Below are 16,017 nucleotides of genomic sequence, written 5' to 3'. Positions count from 1 at the left end.
AATTTCAAATCCAAAAAGCAGTAATGCAACCAAAACACTTCATACATGTTTCTGTGTTAACTCTGCCAAGACTAATTTTGAAATTGTATAGACTTTGTCACTTATAACACAATAACCTAAAAACTGAGCACTCCATTAAAAAATGAAAATGAATATGCTACCGTAGAGAAATGCTGCAAATGTACTTCAATATGCTTTCATTAATATGTCCTATTTTGCCAATTTTGCACATTAATTCCAAAATTCACCAAATGAAACTCATTTAATTCCAGTAATTTAGAACTAAATATACTATATACTCTTTTACAGTACCATATATAGATGGTAAGAAACCACATTTTTTTAATCTCCATTTTATTTTAGATGAAGCAAATGTAGGTGATGGATGTCTAATTAGATATAGATATAACAGTTTGAATGCAGTACATACAGTAAATGAATGTATGTAAAGAAGTAATTTGTCAAATAAATAAATAAATGCATTTTTTTTATTTCGGTGCATATTTATTAATTTTTCAAATTAACCTGCATATATTTTGATAATTGAGGCTTTTACTTCTACGTCTTTCTTTGTTATTTTATTTATTTATTTATTATTATGGCAGCTCAGCTGTATACCTAATTGTACAATAATTTTGATTTTATAATTAAAATTTAATTAATATCTCAAATAATGAATTAATAATAATAATAATTTGTAATTTAGTCCATTCATTAATAGACTAATTAATCAATTTGTAAACAAATATATTATAATATATATTTTTATTGTACAATTAGTTATCAATCAATTAAATGCTTTATTACTATTTATGTGACTCTTGTGGTCCTCCATAGATTTAGTCCTCCATATTACGTAAACATACTTATAAAATAGGTAGATATATTATGACGACAGTGTGGAGAGTTTTGAATAGTGTGGGGGGAAAAAATATAAAAATATAATAAATTAAAAAATATATATATGTATATATATATAATTATTATCTATATTTATACCACTGTTGAGTGTTATGTAGTGGTCCACCAGGCGGTGACATCACGGTAGCGTGGCCGAGCGGTCTAAGGCGCTGGATTAAGGCTCCAGTCTCCTCGGAGGCGCGGGTTCGAATCCCGCCGCTGCCAGAATCCTTTTGGTGCCATACCTCACATAATAAATAGACTTATAAATAGACTTATAAATGCATGAAATCCCACCTGTAAATGCTAATTAAACTAGTCAGAAGAGATAACTGTATAGTGTTCTCGCTGTGCATTATGGGCACACAGAGCTCCTCCCCACGTGTCTCTCTGTGTGGAGCTCTCAGTCAACATGATGGTACCAGACTTCAGCTGTTAGACACTACTCCTCCTAAACCTCCACACATCTAGACTGCTCACACACGGATGAGATAGCTAGAACTGTGCCTGGAAGTGTGCAGGTGAGAGATACACATATTCTGGGTGTTGTTTTAGGAAACAAAACATGTGACTTGTTATTTTAGACTTGCTAATGCTAGGCTAGGCTAGGCTACTTAGCACCTGCATGCTAACTAGCTAGTGTCGTTGCCTTTACGTTTGTGTACATGGACTTTAAATGTTCAGTGTTTTACTGCTTTCTTTTACAGGTGTTTACTTGTTATGTCATAATAATAACCCTGCAGTGTAGTGAAGGCCTGTGACCGGAGGATTTGCTGCTAGCTTGCTATTTAAGCTAACATAGCCTGACTTCTTTTTGTGAATACTTGCTTGTAATGAGTGTTATAACAATATGAAATTTTTTACATGTTAGCTTTATGTTTTGTTTGTTGCACAGTGTTTGAATGAAGAGCAGTCCTTTTAATGTTGATTGCATTGTCTTGCATCATGTGAGGTTTACCTGGTTTAGGTCAGTGATAGCATTACTTGACAGACTGCATGAGCCAACATAGCCTGACTTCTTGTCTGTAATGAGTGTTATAACAATATGAAATCACCTTTTTCAGGTGTTAGCTTTATGTTTTGTTTGTTGCACAGTGTTTAAATGAAGAGCAGTCCCTTTAATGTTGATTGCATTGTCTGACTCATGTTGACTGCATGAGCTAACCCAGCCTCTAATGTGACTTATTTTTATGAATACTTGTCTGTAATGAGTGTTATGACACTATGACATTGCCTTTTTTCTAAGTGTTAGCTTTATGTAGTGTTTGTTGCACAGTGTTTGCATGAAGAGCAGTCCTTTTAATGTTGATTGCATTGTCTTGCATCATGTGTGATTTACCTGGTGGGTGTCAGTGATAGCATTACTTGACACACACTGCATGATCATGGTCTAACTGGGGGATAACTTTGTGGGTTTTCATGGTTAAACTTTCTGGTATTGGGTTAATTGAAAATAGACCCTCTAGTACAGATCTCCAAAACACTGAAACAAAATAGTTATGAACCCTGATTTAACATTGAATCACAATGTTCTTGTTACTGCACCAACTAGCTACTAAGACTAGACAATATATTGTGATTTTTCTTTTTTTTTCAAATCTAATTTTAGGAAAACTGTCATAGTGTAAAGACACACCATAGTATAAAATCTGAGAGAAAAAACTCACTTTGTGGAATGGCTACTATGGGGTCTAATATCATTACATATGAATACAGTTGGACTAGTTGGATCCACAAGAGTTACAGCTTTCCACAGATACCCAATTTATGCAATTCCATGTCTGTTTAGGGACCCCATGCCCAAAACTGCATGGGATTACCATAAAGTGGGCATGTCTGTAAAGGGGAGACTCGTGGGTACCCATAGAACCTATTTTCATTCACATATCTTGAGGTCAGAGGTCAAGGGACACCTTTGAAAATGGCCATGCCAGTTTCTCCTCGCCAAATTTAGCGTCATTCCCAGTATGACATGGTTGGTGACAATGGATTCCTTAGGTTTTATAGTCATATGATGCGATGAGTATCTTCACTCTACCTTTAAAACTGAGCCCGCTACAACCTCCAAAAGACAGAATAGTGTCTGTCGGATATTTAGGAGATTAAATAAAAATCGATGCAGCAGGAGAATATTATATATATATATTATTATTATGTATTGGAGAATCAATACAGTATCGTGAAACATGATATTGTGATACTCATGTGTACACATATTTTCTTACACCCCTACTATCTACCTGTCATCTGTTTTCTTTATTACCAGCTTGGGTGTAGCCACTTCGCAACAGTGATGTGTAGCTGTGGAATATATTACTATAACTTATTGTTTCTTTGTCTCCAGGTTGGATCTTTGAGATCTGCTGCTCCTGTTTCATCTCCTCTCCCCTCCTCGCTCTGTTCACATCAACATGGCCAGCGGGGATGACGATGACCCCATTATAGAGGAGGTATGTTTGCAGTAGTTAAAGGATAAGACTGGATATATTTTAACCCACGATGAATTTATCCTGATAGCTGCCTGTGTAGCTTATTCCTCTGTTCCACTGACCTCCAGTGTTGTCCAAAAACTATTTAACCCATTTGTGCACACACATACAAACAGCATCACAAACAATCACACACATTGTAGAAAAGGCTGCTCGAATGAGAAGATCTATCAGCTCAGAGAATAGCTTTGATCAATGTTTCTCTTTCTTTTAGATCGATGTGTATCTTGCCAAGAGCCTTGCAGATAAGCTGTATCTTCTCCAGGTAATATTTTCCTTTGTTGTCCCTTTGTTTCTATAAGTTATCTCAACTCTTTTAAGTGTGATTGATGTAAAATGTTCAAAGTGTCACGAGTCACTCACTATTGTGTTGTTCTGACCCAGTACCCTGTCCGACCATCTACTATGACCTATGATGACGTCAACCACTTATCAGCGAAGATCAAACCCAAGCAGCAAAGGGTAAAGAAAGGGGCTCTTTTCTTATTTTATCATCCATCAGTGTAGAACATGTTTGTAATGTATTTTTTTGTACCACTCCATAACACAGGTGGAGTTAGAAATGGCCGTCGACACACAGAGTCCAAACTACTGTCGCAGCAAAGGAGAGCAGATAGCTCTGAATGTGGACGGCACGACGTATGACGAAACCAACACCTTTTCAGCGTACGTCTACTGTTAAAGCTCATCTGCACACAACTTAATAAAATAAATTAAAAAAGTAGTTAAAAAGGGAATCAATACAAAGGTAAATAAATAAAGAAGCAAATTAAAACAGAAATATCAATTTATGTCACATTTTATCAATTAATTAATGCCTACATTTATTTTTAATATTATTTTTGTTACATTTAATGGAATATATTATTTATATATTTTAGATTTTGGCAGGTTCTGTCCTCCATACCATGCTATCGATCTTCTCATTTAACTTTTGGCAAGAACACAAATAAGATCCCCAAACTGTTCCTTTAACATTAGATACGTGTTGGCAGACTTTTCTTTGTGAATGAAGCTGAATAATTAGCCAGTTATGTCTCTGGACTGAGCATTCTTCTCTTACTCTTCTTCTCCAGGAAATTGATGGATAAACAGTCCTTCTCCTCCATCCAGGCCACCACCAACACCTCCAGATATGCTGCTGCTGTGTTTCGCAAAGGTCTGATCTGATCCTGTAGTCCACTTTAGCACCGTGCTTGTGTTTTGGTTTGTTTAATCTCGTTGCTGCTGCTTGTTAACACACAGAGGTCACTCATATGTTCAGAGTCCATGTGAATCTTTATCAGTGTTGCCCTTTCTTATCTGCGTTAATTTTACTGTGCTTACATGGAAGATATGACCCACAATCAGAAAGTAATTGGGTTTTTGATTGTTTTATTTTTCATGACAACAGGTGAGCTTCACGTCACACCTCTGACGGGAATCCTCCAGATGAGGCCGAGCTTCTCTTACCTGGATAAGGCTGACACCAAAACCAGAGAGAGGGAGGCGGCCAATGAAGGTGTGTTTTTCAAAATTAAATAGAGAGAGATTGGTGTTGATCGATTTTTAAGTAACAGAAGGGGCAATATTTTTTTATTTGTACTCTTTTTAATTAACTCTCTTGTCGTTCACAAACACAATAACTAAGATAAATGAATTCAGTATATAACAATGACTAGTAACATCAGAATCTAAAACATGTATAGCCTTTTTTAAAGCTGTATCATGAATTGACAACTATTTATTTATTGGCAGGCAGCATGTGCAACATATTCCACTCTTTCTCTTAGAGACACTCTCTCTCATAAGCCCCTTTTTATACAGAGATCCTGCAGTACTGCTGTAGAGGAAAGACCCCTCATTACACCGGCTTTGCTTTACACAACAGTGGTGGCGTCTAGTTTGATTCAGCTCTGTGACTACCTCCGTTTTGTTATTAAGTAGAATTCTGGTGTATTTTTTAAGAAAAAATTACGCTTGATGCTTTTATCGGCTTGTAAAAATGGCTTTAAACTTTGACGACTGTTGTATGACCAGAGTCTTTTGTCTGCAGGTGGCGATTCCTCCCAGGACGAAGCTGAGGAGGACGCCAAGGCCATTACGGTGAACACTTGCACACAGTCACTCACACAAACTCATGATTACACTGACTTTATTTGTCAATGTGAGCCCATCATTTCTAAAAAAATCTGTATGTGTTTCCACTCCAGGTGAGGTTTGCTCGTCCCGAGTCGGAGCAGGCTCGGCAGAGGAGGATCCAGTCGTACGAGTTCCTCCAGAAGAAGCAGGCGGAGGAGCCCTGGGTCCACCTGCACTACCACGGTACCAAGGTAGGAGCACTCATTGTTAGGGTACTAGTCATAAGCCATTAGTTTTGAGTCCATAATGGAGTTCGTACTTGTTGTCAGTAGATCTTTTCACCATGAGTGTTGTCTTTGTCATGTTGTTTTAATTCAGGATGGGCGCTCAGAGCATGAAAGGCAGTACCTGTTCTGCCAGTCAGTCGACGCCTCAGAGAACTCTGAACTAGTCAAGACTCCTAAGTGAGTATCAACAAATGACATTTGAATACATCTCCAGGTTTTTCGAGAAACCGCTTACATGCTCACTCTTATTTTTGCAGGGAGTACCTGGCAATGCTGATGCCCCCTGTTGCAGAGGAAAAAGTGTAAGTGTTCCTCACACTTCTATCCAATATGAGATTTAAACAGGATGGCAGTTTCAGAGATGCTTTATTGACGTTTTTTCCTTCTCTTCGACTGTTTTTCTGTATGTCAGTGTGAAGCCAGTTGGTCCCAGTAATGTGCTCTCCATGGCTCAACTCCGCACTCTGCCACTGGGAGAGCAAGTCAAGACGCTGATGAAGAATGGTAGGACAATACTTTCAGACAAAACTTATCACTTTTAAACAAAACTGAGCCAGGAGCTTAATCACAAGGTTGGCGGTTTGATCCCCGGCTCCTCCTGTCCGCATGTCGAAGTGTCCTTGAGCGAGACACTGAACCCCAAGTTGCTTCCGATGGGCCAGCACCTTGCTTGGCAGCTCCGTTACCATTGGTGTATGAATGTGTGTGAATACATTATTTTTATTTAAATGTCAGATCAGTGTCCAAGTAGTCCATGCAGTTTTTCTTTGTGCCAGACGGGGGCGACAAAGCATTAGTATCAATGTCAGACATGAGGTTTTTTAAAACTTTATACAGAATTATTGGATGCATCCAAACAATATGGAGGACAGAACCTGCCAAAATAATAAAACTAAATAATATTGAAAATAAATGTAGGCATTAATTAATTGATAAAATGTGACATAAATTGATATTTCTGTTTTAATTTGCTTCTTTATTTGTTGACCTTTGTATTAATTCCCCATCTGTCTACTCTTCTATTTAGTTTTCCTGTTTATTTATTTTGATTAACTTTGAAATGTATTTTTGCATTTCTAATAATAATAATATCATAATAATAATAATAATTGAGGAATGTATAAAGAAGAGATTAAAAAGGGGGTTAATGCAAAGGGGGAAACCATACAGAAATAAATAAATACATCAATTTAATAATGAATAAATACATTTGAAAATAAATTAAAAATAAAAGCAAAAATAAATTTAAAAGTTAATAAAATAAATAAAAGGGAAAATTAAATAGATGTGTAGCTAGATAGGGGAATTAGTAAAAAGATAAATAAATAAAGAAGCCAATTAAAATAGAAATAGAAATTTATGACACATTTTATCAATTAATTAATGCCTATATTTATTTTTTAAATTATTTTTGGTACATTCAATGGCATATTTATTTATTTATCAAGTAATTTATTTATTTATTTATTTAAGATTTTGGCAGGTTCCATCCTCCATAAAACAGAAATGCTGTCAGCAGGCTAGTTTTCAGTTTGCACTCTGAGTGGCTCTGTCAGTTTTAACAACCTTTAGTTTTCTAGCCATGTTTTTCTCTTAGTACATTTCTCACAACAATCATATTTACACCATATATAACTAGCATTCAGTTTTGATGTCCTCCTCAGAAATGTTTTATATTTCCTTCCCCATGTCTCCTCTCGTCTTCAGTCAAGGTGATGCCGTTTGCTAACCTGATGGGCCTGCTCGCCTCTGGCACCGACTCAACCGCAGCGCTGCGCTGCATCCAACAGGTGGCGCTGCTGGTTCAGGGCAATTGGGTTGTCAAGAGGTGAGAGAGAATGTCACTGAAAGCTTCACACAGATTAACGGTGTTGTTTAAAATGAACTCTGTAGCCTATATTGTGTGTTCTTTATGATTTGACATTTCTCACATTAAACTCTACTGTATGTTGTTGTTGTTTTTTTTCTGCAGTGATGTTCTATATCCTAAAAACACCTGCAGTCCTCACAGTGGTGTCCCTGCTGAAGTGCTCTGTCGTGGCCGGGACTTTGTGGTGAGCTGATGTCACTGTTTACCCAAAATTAAACCAATAACAGTTGAGGCTGTGCAATATGGCCAAAATCTTTTATCAAGATATAGGTTAATTCATATCTCCACAACGATATGTATCAAGATATAGCATGTTTTCTAGTAATTCAAAAAATAAATAGTCTATATGAAATAACCAAGTGGTAAAGCTTATTATCTGTGTACTCCAGTGTGAATTAAATACTTGACAAATGATAACTACTGAGTATTTTTATTAGATTGCATTCCTAGGGAAGGAATGTAAAGTGTCGTCCAAATTACATAAATATTGCCGTAACACAGCCCAGAAGCTGGTTTTTCGACATCACGACAGAAACGATACAGAAAAAATATGAACGATTTCTATATCATTTGACGATATATGTCGTCATATCGCCCAGCCCTAATAACAGTGCAGTGCTTGATGATGTGTTTTGTGTTTGGTCGACATGGTTTTAAAGTCAGTGACTCATTTTGTTTCTTTTGTAGATGTGGAGGTTCACTATGGAGCGCTCTGTGATGAGAAAGGAGATCACATCCATCATCAAAGTAAGACCATAATCCCAAAATTGCCTGACTCTTCCTGCTTGGTAACGACCGCTGAAGACGGCCCAACAGTGTGCCTCTTTGTGCCAAAATAATTTAATTTCATGGAGGTTTTGTTCGCAACCATTTGTTGTAAGTTTACCATCATGGAAATGTTCGCAGCATTGCAAAAACTCTTCAATTGTTTGAGGCACTCGGCCTCAAAATATGCACCACCTCCTCCAGAGGCTGCTCTCATGGTAAATTAGTCTCTTGGGTGTTCAACACATTAGCAAGTAAGTTGTTTGTGGAAGTGTGATGCTTTCACCTTCTTAATTTCACTTGTTTTTAGAGTGGATCTGGACTGAATTGGTTTGTTATTTTGCAAATATATCCTTCTGATTTATTCTAGAAATAGTGCAGGTACTAGATACAATAGCTAGCCTCTTCAAGTGATGTGGGGATGAGATGAATTTGCATTAATTGTCTTGATTGCAAAACCACATTCTTGTTAACACGGCTGAAGGGAGCTCTTTGTGCGTGTGCAACAAAAACAAAAACGTGTTCACCTTAGAGATGCTCCGTGCCGCCACAGCATTTCACGGTTGTTTAGATGCTGGAGCAGCTTCACTGAAGCAGGAGTGTCTTTGAACGCTCAACTGCTTCCTGTCAGCTCGAGGCTGCAGTTGTTCCGTTCATTCAGGTAAACGCAACTAAACAAGTTCTTCCTCCTGTCTAATGTCAGCTTCCTCCAGAGGATGTGAAGGAGTTCCTGGAGCATGTGGCCGCTCCTCGAGTCAACCGGGGCTGGGAGTTCCTGCTGCCTACTGATGTTGAGTTCATTAAGAAACAGCCAGACATTGCCCACAGGCAACACATGCTGTGGCTTGGCATCCAGAGCAAGTAGGTTCCACTCAAAGAAGCAGGAGGAATGTTTTTGTTTTTTTACCTGAAGAATCGGTGTCAATCATGGGAGTGTTATTAAATGCTCTTTGAGGGTTGTGGACTGCTTTAATTTGTACCAATCTCTTTCCTTTAAGGTTGGAAAAGGTCTTTAACTTCTCTAAAGAAGACTTCATGCCAAAGAATTCCCCTCAGCCTGGTGAGTACCGAGCTGTGTTTCTAACAGCCACCGTGAAAATTCAACATTCAGCAGGAATGATTTTAACTTGAGGTGTCTGTGTTGTTTTCCAGATCCTGTCCATGTCAGCGGGGAGCAGCGTCTAAAGATGGCACACGAGCGCGCTCAAGGAAAACAGCCGTCCCTACAGAAGGACCTGGACGCCAGACGGGCAGGAAGCAGCGTCCACGTCAAACAGGAACCCGTCAGCGACCGGGAAGACGAACCTATGGACACCTCCTCCTCCATCCCCAACGGTTCTGTCAATGGTTACCCCAGTGCCACCTCCCCGGCCTTCGATCACACTAACGGTAACGGAGGGAGTCCCGCCAACACGCCGTCCGTGGAGCTGCAGGACTTTGTGGTCAAGACTTTCAAGAAGCATTTTGTACTGACGCTGAATGAGTTTAAGAGGCTGTTCGGCCTCCACCTGGCCTCCATGCCGGTGGGACGGAGCGTCTTCACCTCCATCTCGGACCACATGCTGCAGGATGCCATACTGCTCTGCCAGTGCAAACAGATAATGGTGCCTGTGAGTATTCACGGAGGATTTTCATCTTCTACTATCAAAACGCAGGAGTTACAAGGTTTTGGATGTGAAACTCCAGTTCATTCTCGCTGGATGCTTCTATTTTACTTCCTTCTCTCAATCTCAAGCCCCTTACAAAGCCTGATTAAGGCGGGATTGTTGCGCTGTTATTCTGCTTTGCTGTTCTGTATGAAAGGTACAAAGGCGGAATGAGGGAACAGAGTTGTTCCGCCGGCAGCGGAGGTAGTCGCAGAGCCAAGCCGACGTCTGTTTGACGACTAAACACACACACACATACACACTAGACGCTGTTGTGTTAAACGTCACGCCTCTTTTGCTCCGGTGATGCCAGCGTGCTTTCTAAAATCACACATCGGGGGCCGCCGGCGGATCTTCTTTGCATCAGTATTTCTACGTCTCTGTGTGAAAGCGGCTTTTGTCTTTGTTGTATCATTTGTGTGCATACTCTCGTCACTGCAAGGCCGCGTACAGACTGACGATAGTGCAGCATCAGTCAAAAAACACTGCAAGGGGCTGCTGCACTGATGTGGGCATGTTGCGAAAGTTATTGGTGAGAAAATGAGGAAATATGAACCCAGAAATTCAGTTTGATGGATTATCAGGCGTTAAAACATCACACAACAGTTGATACTGCTTTCGACTTCGATGGCAGCAACAGCTTTTTCCAGATCGACACTTGCTCATTAACCAGTCAAATAAGTTATTAGTGATTAATCGATTAGATGATTGAGGATTTTTATAAAATTGAAGTCATTTTTTACGTAAAAATGCAAAAAGAATTCACAGGTTCCGGCCTCTCAAATATGAATATTTTCAGCTTCTCTTACTCTTCTATCATAGTAAACAGGAATATTTGGGGTTTTAGATTGTTGGTCCAAAAGCAAGACATTTAAACACATCACCGTGGGCTTCGGGAAATTCAATTAAAAAACAGTTAATTAGAACATAATTTGTGGATTTATATCCACAACGTCTGTATGGTGTAGATAATATGGATAAAATCTTCTATCACAATTACAGTTGAAATGGTTAGTTGATTAATGGATTAGTTTACCTGCAACTATTTTGATAATTGATTAATCATTTCAGTAATTTTTTAAAGCAAAAACTTTTCGAACGTTTTCCAGCTTTTCAAATGTGAGGATTTGCCGTTTTTTGTCACATATAATTGCAGGTTGAATGACTGTTAGTTGGACAAAACCAGCCATTTGTAGACGTCACTTTGTGCTCTGAGAAATTATAATGGCCATTTTTCACTATTTTCTGACATTTTATAGACATTAAGCGATTCATTGATAAAACAATCGGCAGATGAATCGATAATTGAGGAAGAAAGCTGTGTTTTTTTTGACGGAGCTGTTACTGATTTGAACACGATCCTTATAATACTTGGTATCATTTCTGTGGCTGTGATGCAGGATGATTTGATGACTCTTATTTGCCCTTGTTTCACTGCGTGTTTTTCAAACACGTCCCCAAACATTAGTAGTTCAAAACTTAATCTGATTTCTGCTAAAATCGACTCGGATCAAAGGCCATCATACCTCAGGAACAAGCAGAAGTGAGCTTCCTCTGTTTCACCTGTACATCAGGTTTAGAAGAGCTGAGATTACTCCACCTTTAGTCTGAGATTAAGAGCTGCTGCTGCTACTCTGGTCCCCGTCTAGTTAAAGCTGCCTGCGGGTGATGAATGAGGTGTTTTTTTTTTCTCAGGTTCAATGCAGCTATCAGCTTTCTCAAATGGAGTAACGGCATTTAACGGTCGTTTTGCTTGTGAGTGCTTTGTTGCTTGTAAAGCAATAGGTGCACTGAAGCAACGCAAACCTGGTTCTCAGGTTCCACTGAAGTCCCAGCAGCCACCTGATCCCTCCGTGTGTTGGTCTGTCCCCTGTTTGTAGGCTTAATATAGATGGATGTAACCTGTTGTGACTGTTTTTGTAGCCGTGTTTTACTTGGTGTGGCGTTTGCTCGTAGGGCGTGGAGCGGCGTGGTCCGTGCCACTTTGTCATCTTGTTTCATTAAGCAGCCAGGTCTCCTGCCAGGACCAGCCCTGGTGCTGGATTAGGTCTTGTTCAGTCTGTATGCTTGACGTTGGAGGATTTTAACCACCGTAGGGGAGGGAATGGCCGGACGCCATCTTCGTTATGCAACAGATTATTGGCCTCAAAGCAAAGCTCATTACTGCCTCAGCGAGGGACTATAAGCTGGTTTGTTGTTTACAAACACGGGCAGATCTGGAGTCAGGCGATTCGCCTTCTACGTCACCGTGAACATTATTGTTTAGATGTGTGACGGTACAGAGATCAGCTTTGAGTCGGTGGGTCTGGATGGTAATCCTCCTTAGTGTTGGTCCTATTCTTGTTTTGGGCATTAACAGACAAATGAAGTGTCTGAGAGAAGGAAAAACAATGCTTTCATTTGTTAACTATTGCATAAAGTGGCATTTGCACTCTTGAATGAAAGTTTTGATAAACATGCATGCTTTATTGTGTTTGTAATAAGCACACTTACACCGGTCCAGACACAAATTTGTAGTTTGTGACTGCTGAGAACCTTTACTGGTGTGTGTTTTCCTCCATGGTGCATGATGAGAGGAAAAAGCATGATTTATCTTAGCAGGTTTAGGGATTTGAACTGGCAACCAATGCATTTCTAACATTACTGTTTCCCTTCTAACTTCAGTTTCCTGCTCAGACCAAAGCAGCCCCCGATGAACAGAAGGTGTTTGGTTTGTGGGAGACTGGAGAGGAATTCGACAAGGTAAACACTTTTTGAAACGAGGTTTATAGTAGCTTCATAACATCCTTCTTGACTCTACATGCAGCTGAAACGCACCACAAACCACGAATCAAACTGAACCGAATTTCACATGCATTTCGGAAACCACACGCAGCGTGTTGCAGCATGTGTTGCGATCGGCTAGTTGCGTCACAGATGCAGAAAAGTAGGACACTGTTCTGTTTGTCGGCCACAGCCAAAGTTCAAGAGGCCAAGCTACGCGCAGAGTGTGTTTTTTCTCTCTGGTTTCTTTTTTAAAATGTGTAACGGGAGGCAATGACGGTTGACTTATTGTAGTATTTAGTGTATTTTAGCTGCAAATATCCATAGATCTAAAACAGTAGATGCATGACGCCACACACACCTAAGTCACGCCCGTAGCTGCCAGTAGCTCCTCACAGGAAGCTGATCGGGGCGTGCTCTGGCTTGCCGCACACAAACACATTACTTGAAGAGATTGATTTTTGTGTGAGATGTGATCCTGTGATTCTCGCGTGATATTGCGAGATCCCAACGGACTTCCTGGTTAAATAAAGGTAAAAACAAACAAAAAGAACACTTCGGTTTTTGTACCAATCACACAAACGAGATATAACATGTTGATTAGTGAACTTTCGAGGTGCTGTTAGGTGGATGTTGTTATGTTTAGACTGAGCCAGTCTAGCTGTTTCTACCCCATTTCCAGTCTTCCCAGTTGGCTGAGATGTGCTGATGTTATCTAACTCTCGGCGAGAAAGCGAATAAGCGTGATTCACAAAATGTCGATCTATTCGCTTAAATGAATTCAGTGTTTTTCCCCTTTCAGCAACGTCGGCTGCTGTATGACGTCTTCAACAAGAACTACCGCGTCAGGAGGAACACGATACAAGTCAAACTGGCACAGGAGTTTGGAGACGTCCCGAAGGCGGACGTCGACCGGCTGCTCAATGTGAGACGAGTGATGAGACTGAACATCCACCTTTATTTTATTTATTTAATTACTGATCTAACATGTCGTCTGTTGTTCCAGGAGTGCTGCATCAGCCACGCGGGGATGTGGTACCTAAAGGGAACGATTCATTCCTGACGCTGAGAGCCCGCCCCCCCACCCCCAACCTTGCGGTCACCGTCAGCCAATCAAATCCTCTCCCGGGTGTCCAGTGGGAGGGCAGCCAGAGAGGTGAGAGCCAATCACAATCACAGCTCGCCCGGCTCTGAGGGCGGGCGATTGGAGGACAAAAGCTGTCCGCTCTGCTCAGAACATGATGTTTTTCTCGTTTCAACTGAAGCATTTCTGACATTAACACGAGCACTCGGACGCAGCGCGGAGGATAGAAACTCCTCACATACTCACACTAAGAGTGTCTGACGGGGAAAATATGAATATACAAAAATGAAGAAATAGCAAGATATATATATCTATATATAAAACGGTTTATCAGTAGGTTTTTGGATTTTTTGGACCTCGTGTTTGATTATTTTTGAGTTAAACTTTTACCAGATCAGGATGGCGTTTACTATTGAAAGCAACGTGGCTGAAAGTGCTTTCACTTTACTCCTGATTTGTAAATTTTGCCAGAGAAAACACATTTTACTTTATCGTATCATCAAATAAACCCTTGTGGGTAGAAACCCTGATTTTGTTTTTCATCCATTAACTGAAGAAGTTATTTTTGATCTGACTTGTTTAAACAATATAAACTGAGTATTTATTCCACCTTCAGTTCACAAATGAGCTTTAAAGTCAGATTACAATAGAGAGCCTGAGTCACGCTGAGTTCACTTCCACTGGACCAACATGGGACCTTATTTCGGAAAAAATATGTAAGGTAGTCAACGGAGAGACAAATAATGTTTTGATCCTGTTTGAATTGTGACATGAATCACACATATGTTTGTCAATTTAAAAGAAAACTTTTCAAGTCAAGAAAGTTTGTCGTATCATTTAGTTTTGTGTGAAACCGCTCAGTGAACTACATCCCTCGTCTCGCACAGTATACGTCACCAACACTAGCTAACTAACTAACTTAGCTATGTTCCACGCACAGATGAAACGTTATCTTACCTGATGTGATATGATTACCTGTGTTTTATCCAGCGACTCCTGGTCTTTTTTCAGCCGGGAAGAGATAGAACGAGCGAGACCTGTCGTTCGTGTGAGTAGATCCCAGTACGACACACACAGGCATCGTAGCTTCAGCGAGGGAGACGTCACTTAAGCGACTTTTGGGTGTGTCGTCTTTTCTAATTACGTATTTTCACAGTCTTATAACAAACTGCGTCTTTCTTGACTTGCAAAATTATGTTTTAAATTGACATGTGTGATTCATGGCGCAATTCAAACAGGATCAAAAAAATGTTTGAATCTCTCCGTTGACTACTGTACATATTTTTTCTGAAATAAGGTCCCATGGTGTCCACCGGAAGGGGCGGGACTTGGCCTCTCTATTAAAACGTGTGAAGGCACGTAAAGAAACATTGCCAAATTCACGAGTCAGCAAACCTGAAACAAAAGGGAGTAAAAAAAGTGATGCAGAAAGTCGTTGCGCTCGCTTTGTACAACTGAAATCGTTTAATATTTTTGGCAATCATGGACCTGGAAATTGTCGCATCCAATGTGTCTTTCCCCACATTTCTGTATTATTCAGTGGAATGTGCACTGAGGAAAAAAAATTAGGAAAACGTGGATTGAAATGGCTGATATTGATGGTTGAATATAGAGTTTCTAACGGTTTTCCTTTATGAGAGAGACTCATTTGATGACTCATGATGACGGCCAATAAAGATGCAATTTTGAATACTTTTTTTGGGGTCATATTTTGATGATAAATCTGTCGGGATTTAATCCATTTGTACGAACAAAGTGAAACAGATGCGTCGACGGTTCGGTACAAACGCTGGACCGCCATCTGTGCTGCTATCTTGAGCCTCCATCTAAAGTGCCTCACGAGACAAACTCCCATTCATTCATACACACACAGGATAAGAGGAACAATAATACTTTGATTCTCATTGAAATACTTTTGAACCTTCAAAGAGTGAAAATGTAGTAGTGCATCATCAAATAATGACCGCTGTGTTTCTTTTTCATTGGTTTGTTACTTTGCTCAATAAACATTGTTAATGTCAACGTATCTGATGTATTTTGTCATTATTAAAGTCATCAGTGGTGAGATGTTAACGGGATTGAAACCTCCAAATGTCAGACCCTGATTAGATTAGTGAGGTGACATTTATATATTTTATACAGTGTGATTCAT

The 16,017-nt window shown here is 39.7% G+C and overlaps 1 protein-coding gene and 1 non-coding gene across 2 annotated transcripts; both read left to right on the top strand.

The window, feature by feature from the left end:
* The first annotated feature begins 1,043 nt into the window (after positions 1 to 1,043).
* On the top strand, positions 1,044 to 1,125 carry trnal-aag (transfer RNA leucine (anticodon AAG)). The gene has a single exon. It is a non-coding gene; the product is annotated as a tRNA-Leu (tRNA).
* Positions 1,126 to 1,262: 137 nt separating this feature from the next.
* polr3e (polymerase (RNA) III (DNA directed) polypeptide E) lies at positions 1,263 to 15,891 on the top strand. Its single transcript, XM_074619499.1, has 21 exons — positions 1,263 to 1,421; positions 3,245 to 3,350; positions 3,604 to 3,654; positions 3,774 to 3,851; positions 3,940 to 4,055; positions 4,466 to 4,548; positions 4,783 to 4,890; positions 5,425 to 5,474; positions 5,582 to 5,701; positions 5,829 to 5,914; positions 5,995 to 6,039; positions 6,150 to 6,241; positions 7,445 to 7,565; positions 7,710 to 7,791; positions 8,295 to 8,354; positions 9,076 to 9,233; positions 9,371 to 9,432; positions 9,525 to 9,982; positions 12,683 to 12,760; positions 13,584 to 13,706; positions 13,788 to 15,891. The coding sequence occupies exons 2-21, from the start codon at positions 3,312 to 3,314 to the stop codon at positions 13,842 to 13,844; spliced, it is 2,067 nt and encodes a 688-aa protein (XP_074475600.1). The 5' UTR covers positions 1,263 to 1,421; positions 3,245 to 3,311; the 3' UTR covers positions 13,845 to 15,891.
* The last annotated feature ends 126 nt before the right edge of the window (positions 15,892 to 16,017 follow it).

Source organism: Sebastes fasciatus, chromosome 20 (assembly GCF_043250625.1).
Source record: "Sebastes fasciatus isolate fSebFas1 chromosome 20, fSebFas1.pri, whole genome shotgun sequence".
NCBI classification, from domain to species: domain Eukaryota; kingdom Metazoa; phylum Chordata; class Actinopteri; order Perciformes; family Sebastidae; genus Sebastes; species Sebastes fasciatus.
Note: the sequence above shows the minus strand (reverse complement) of the source record. Positions and strands in the feature narration are given on the sequence as shown.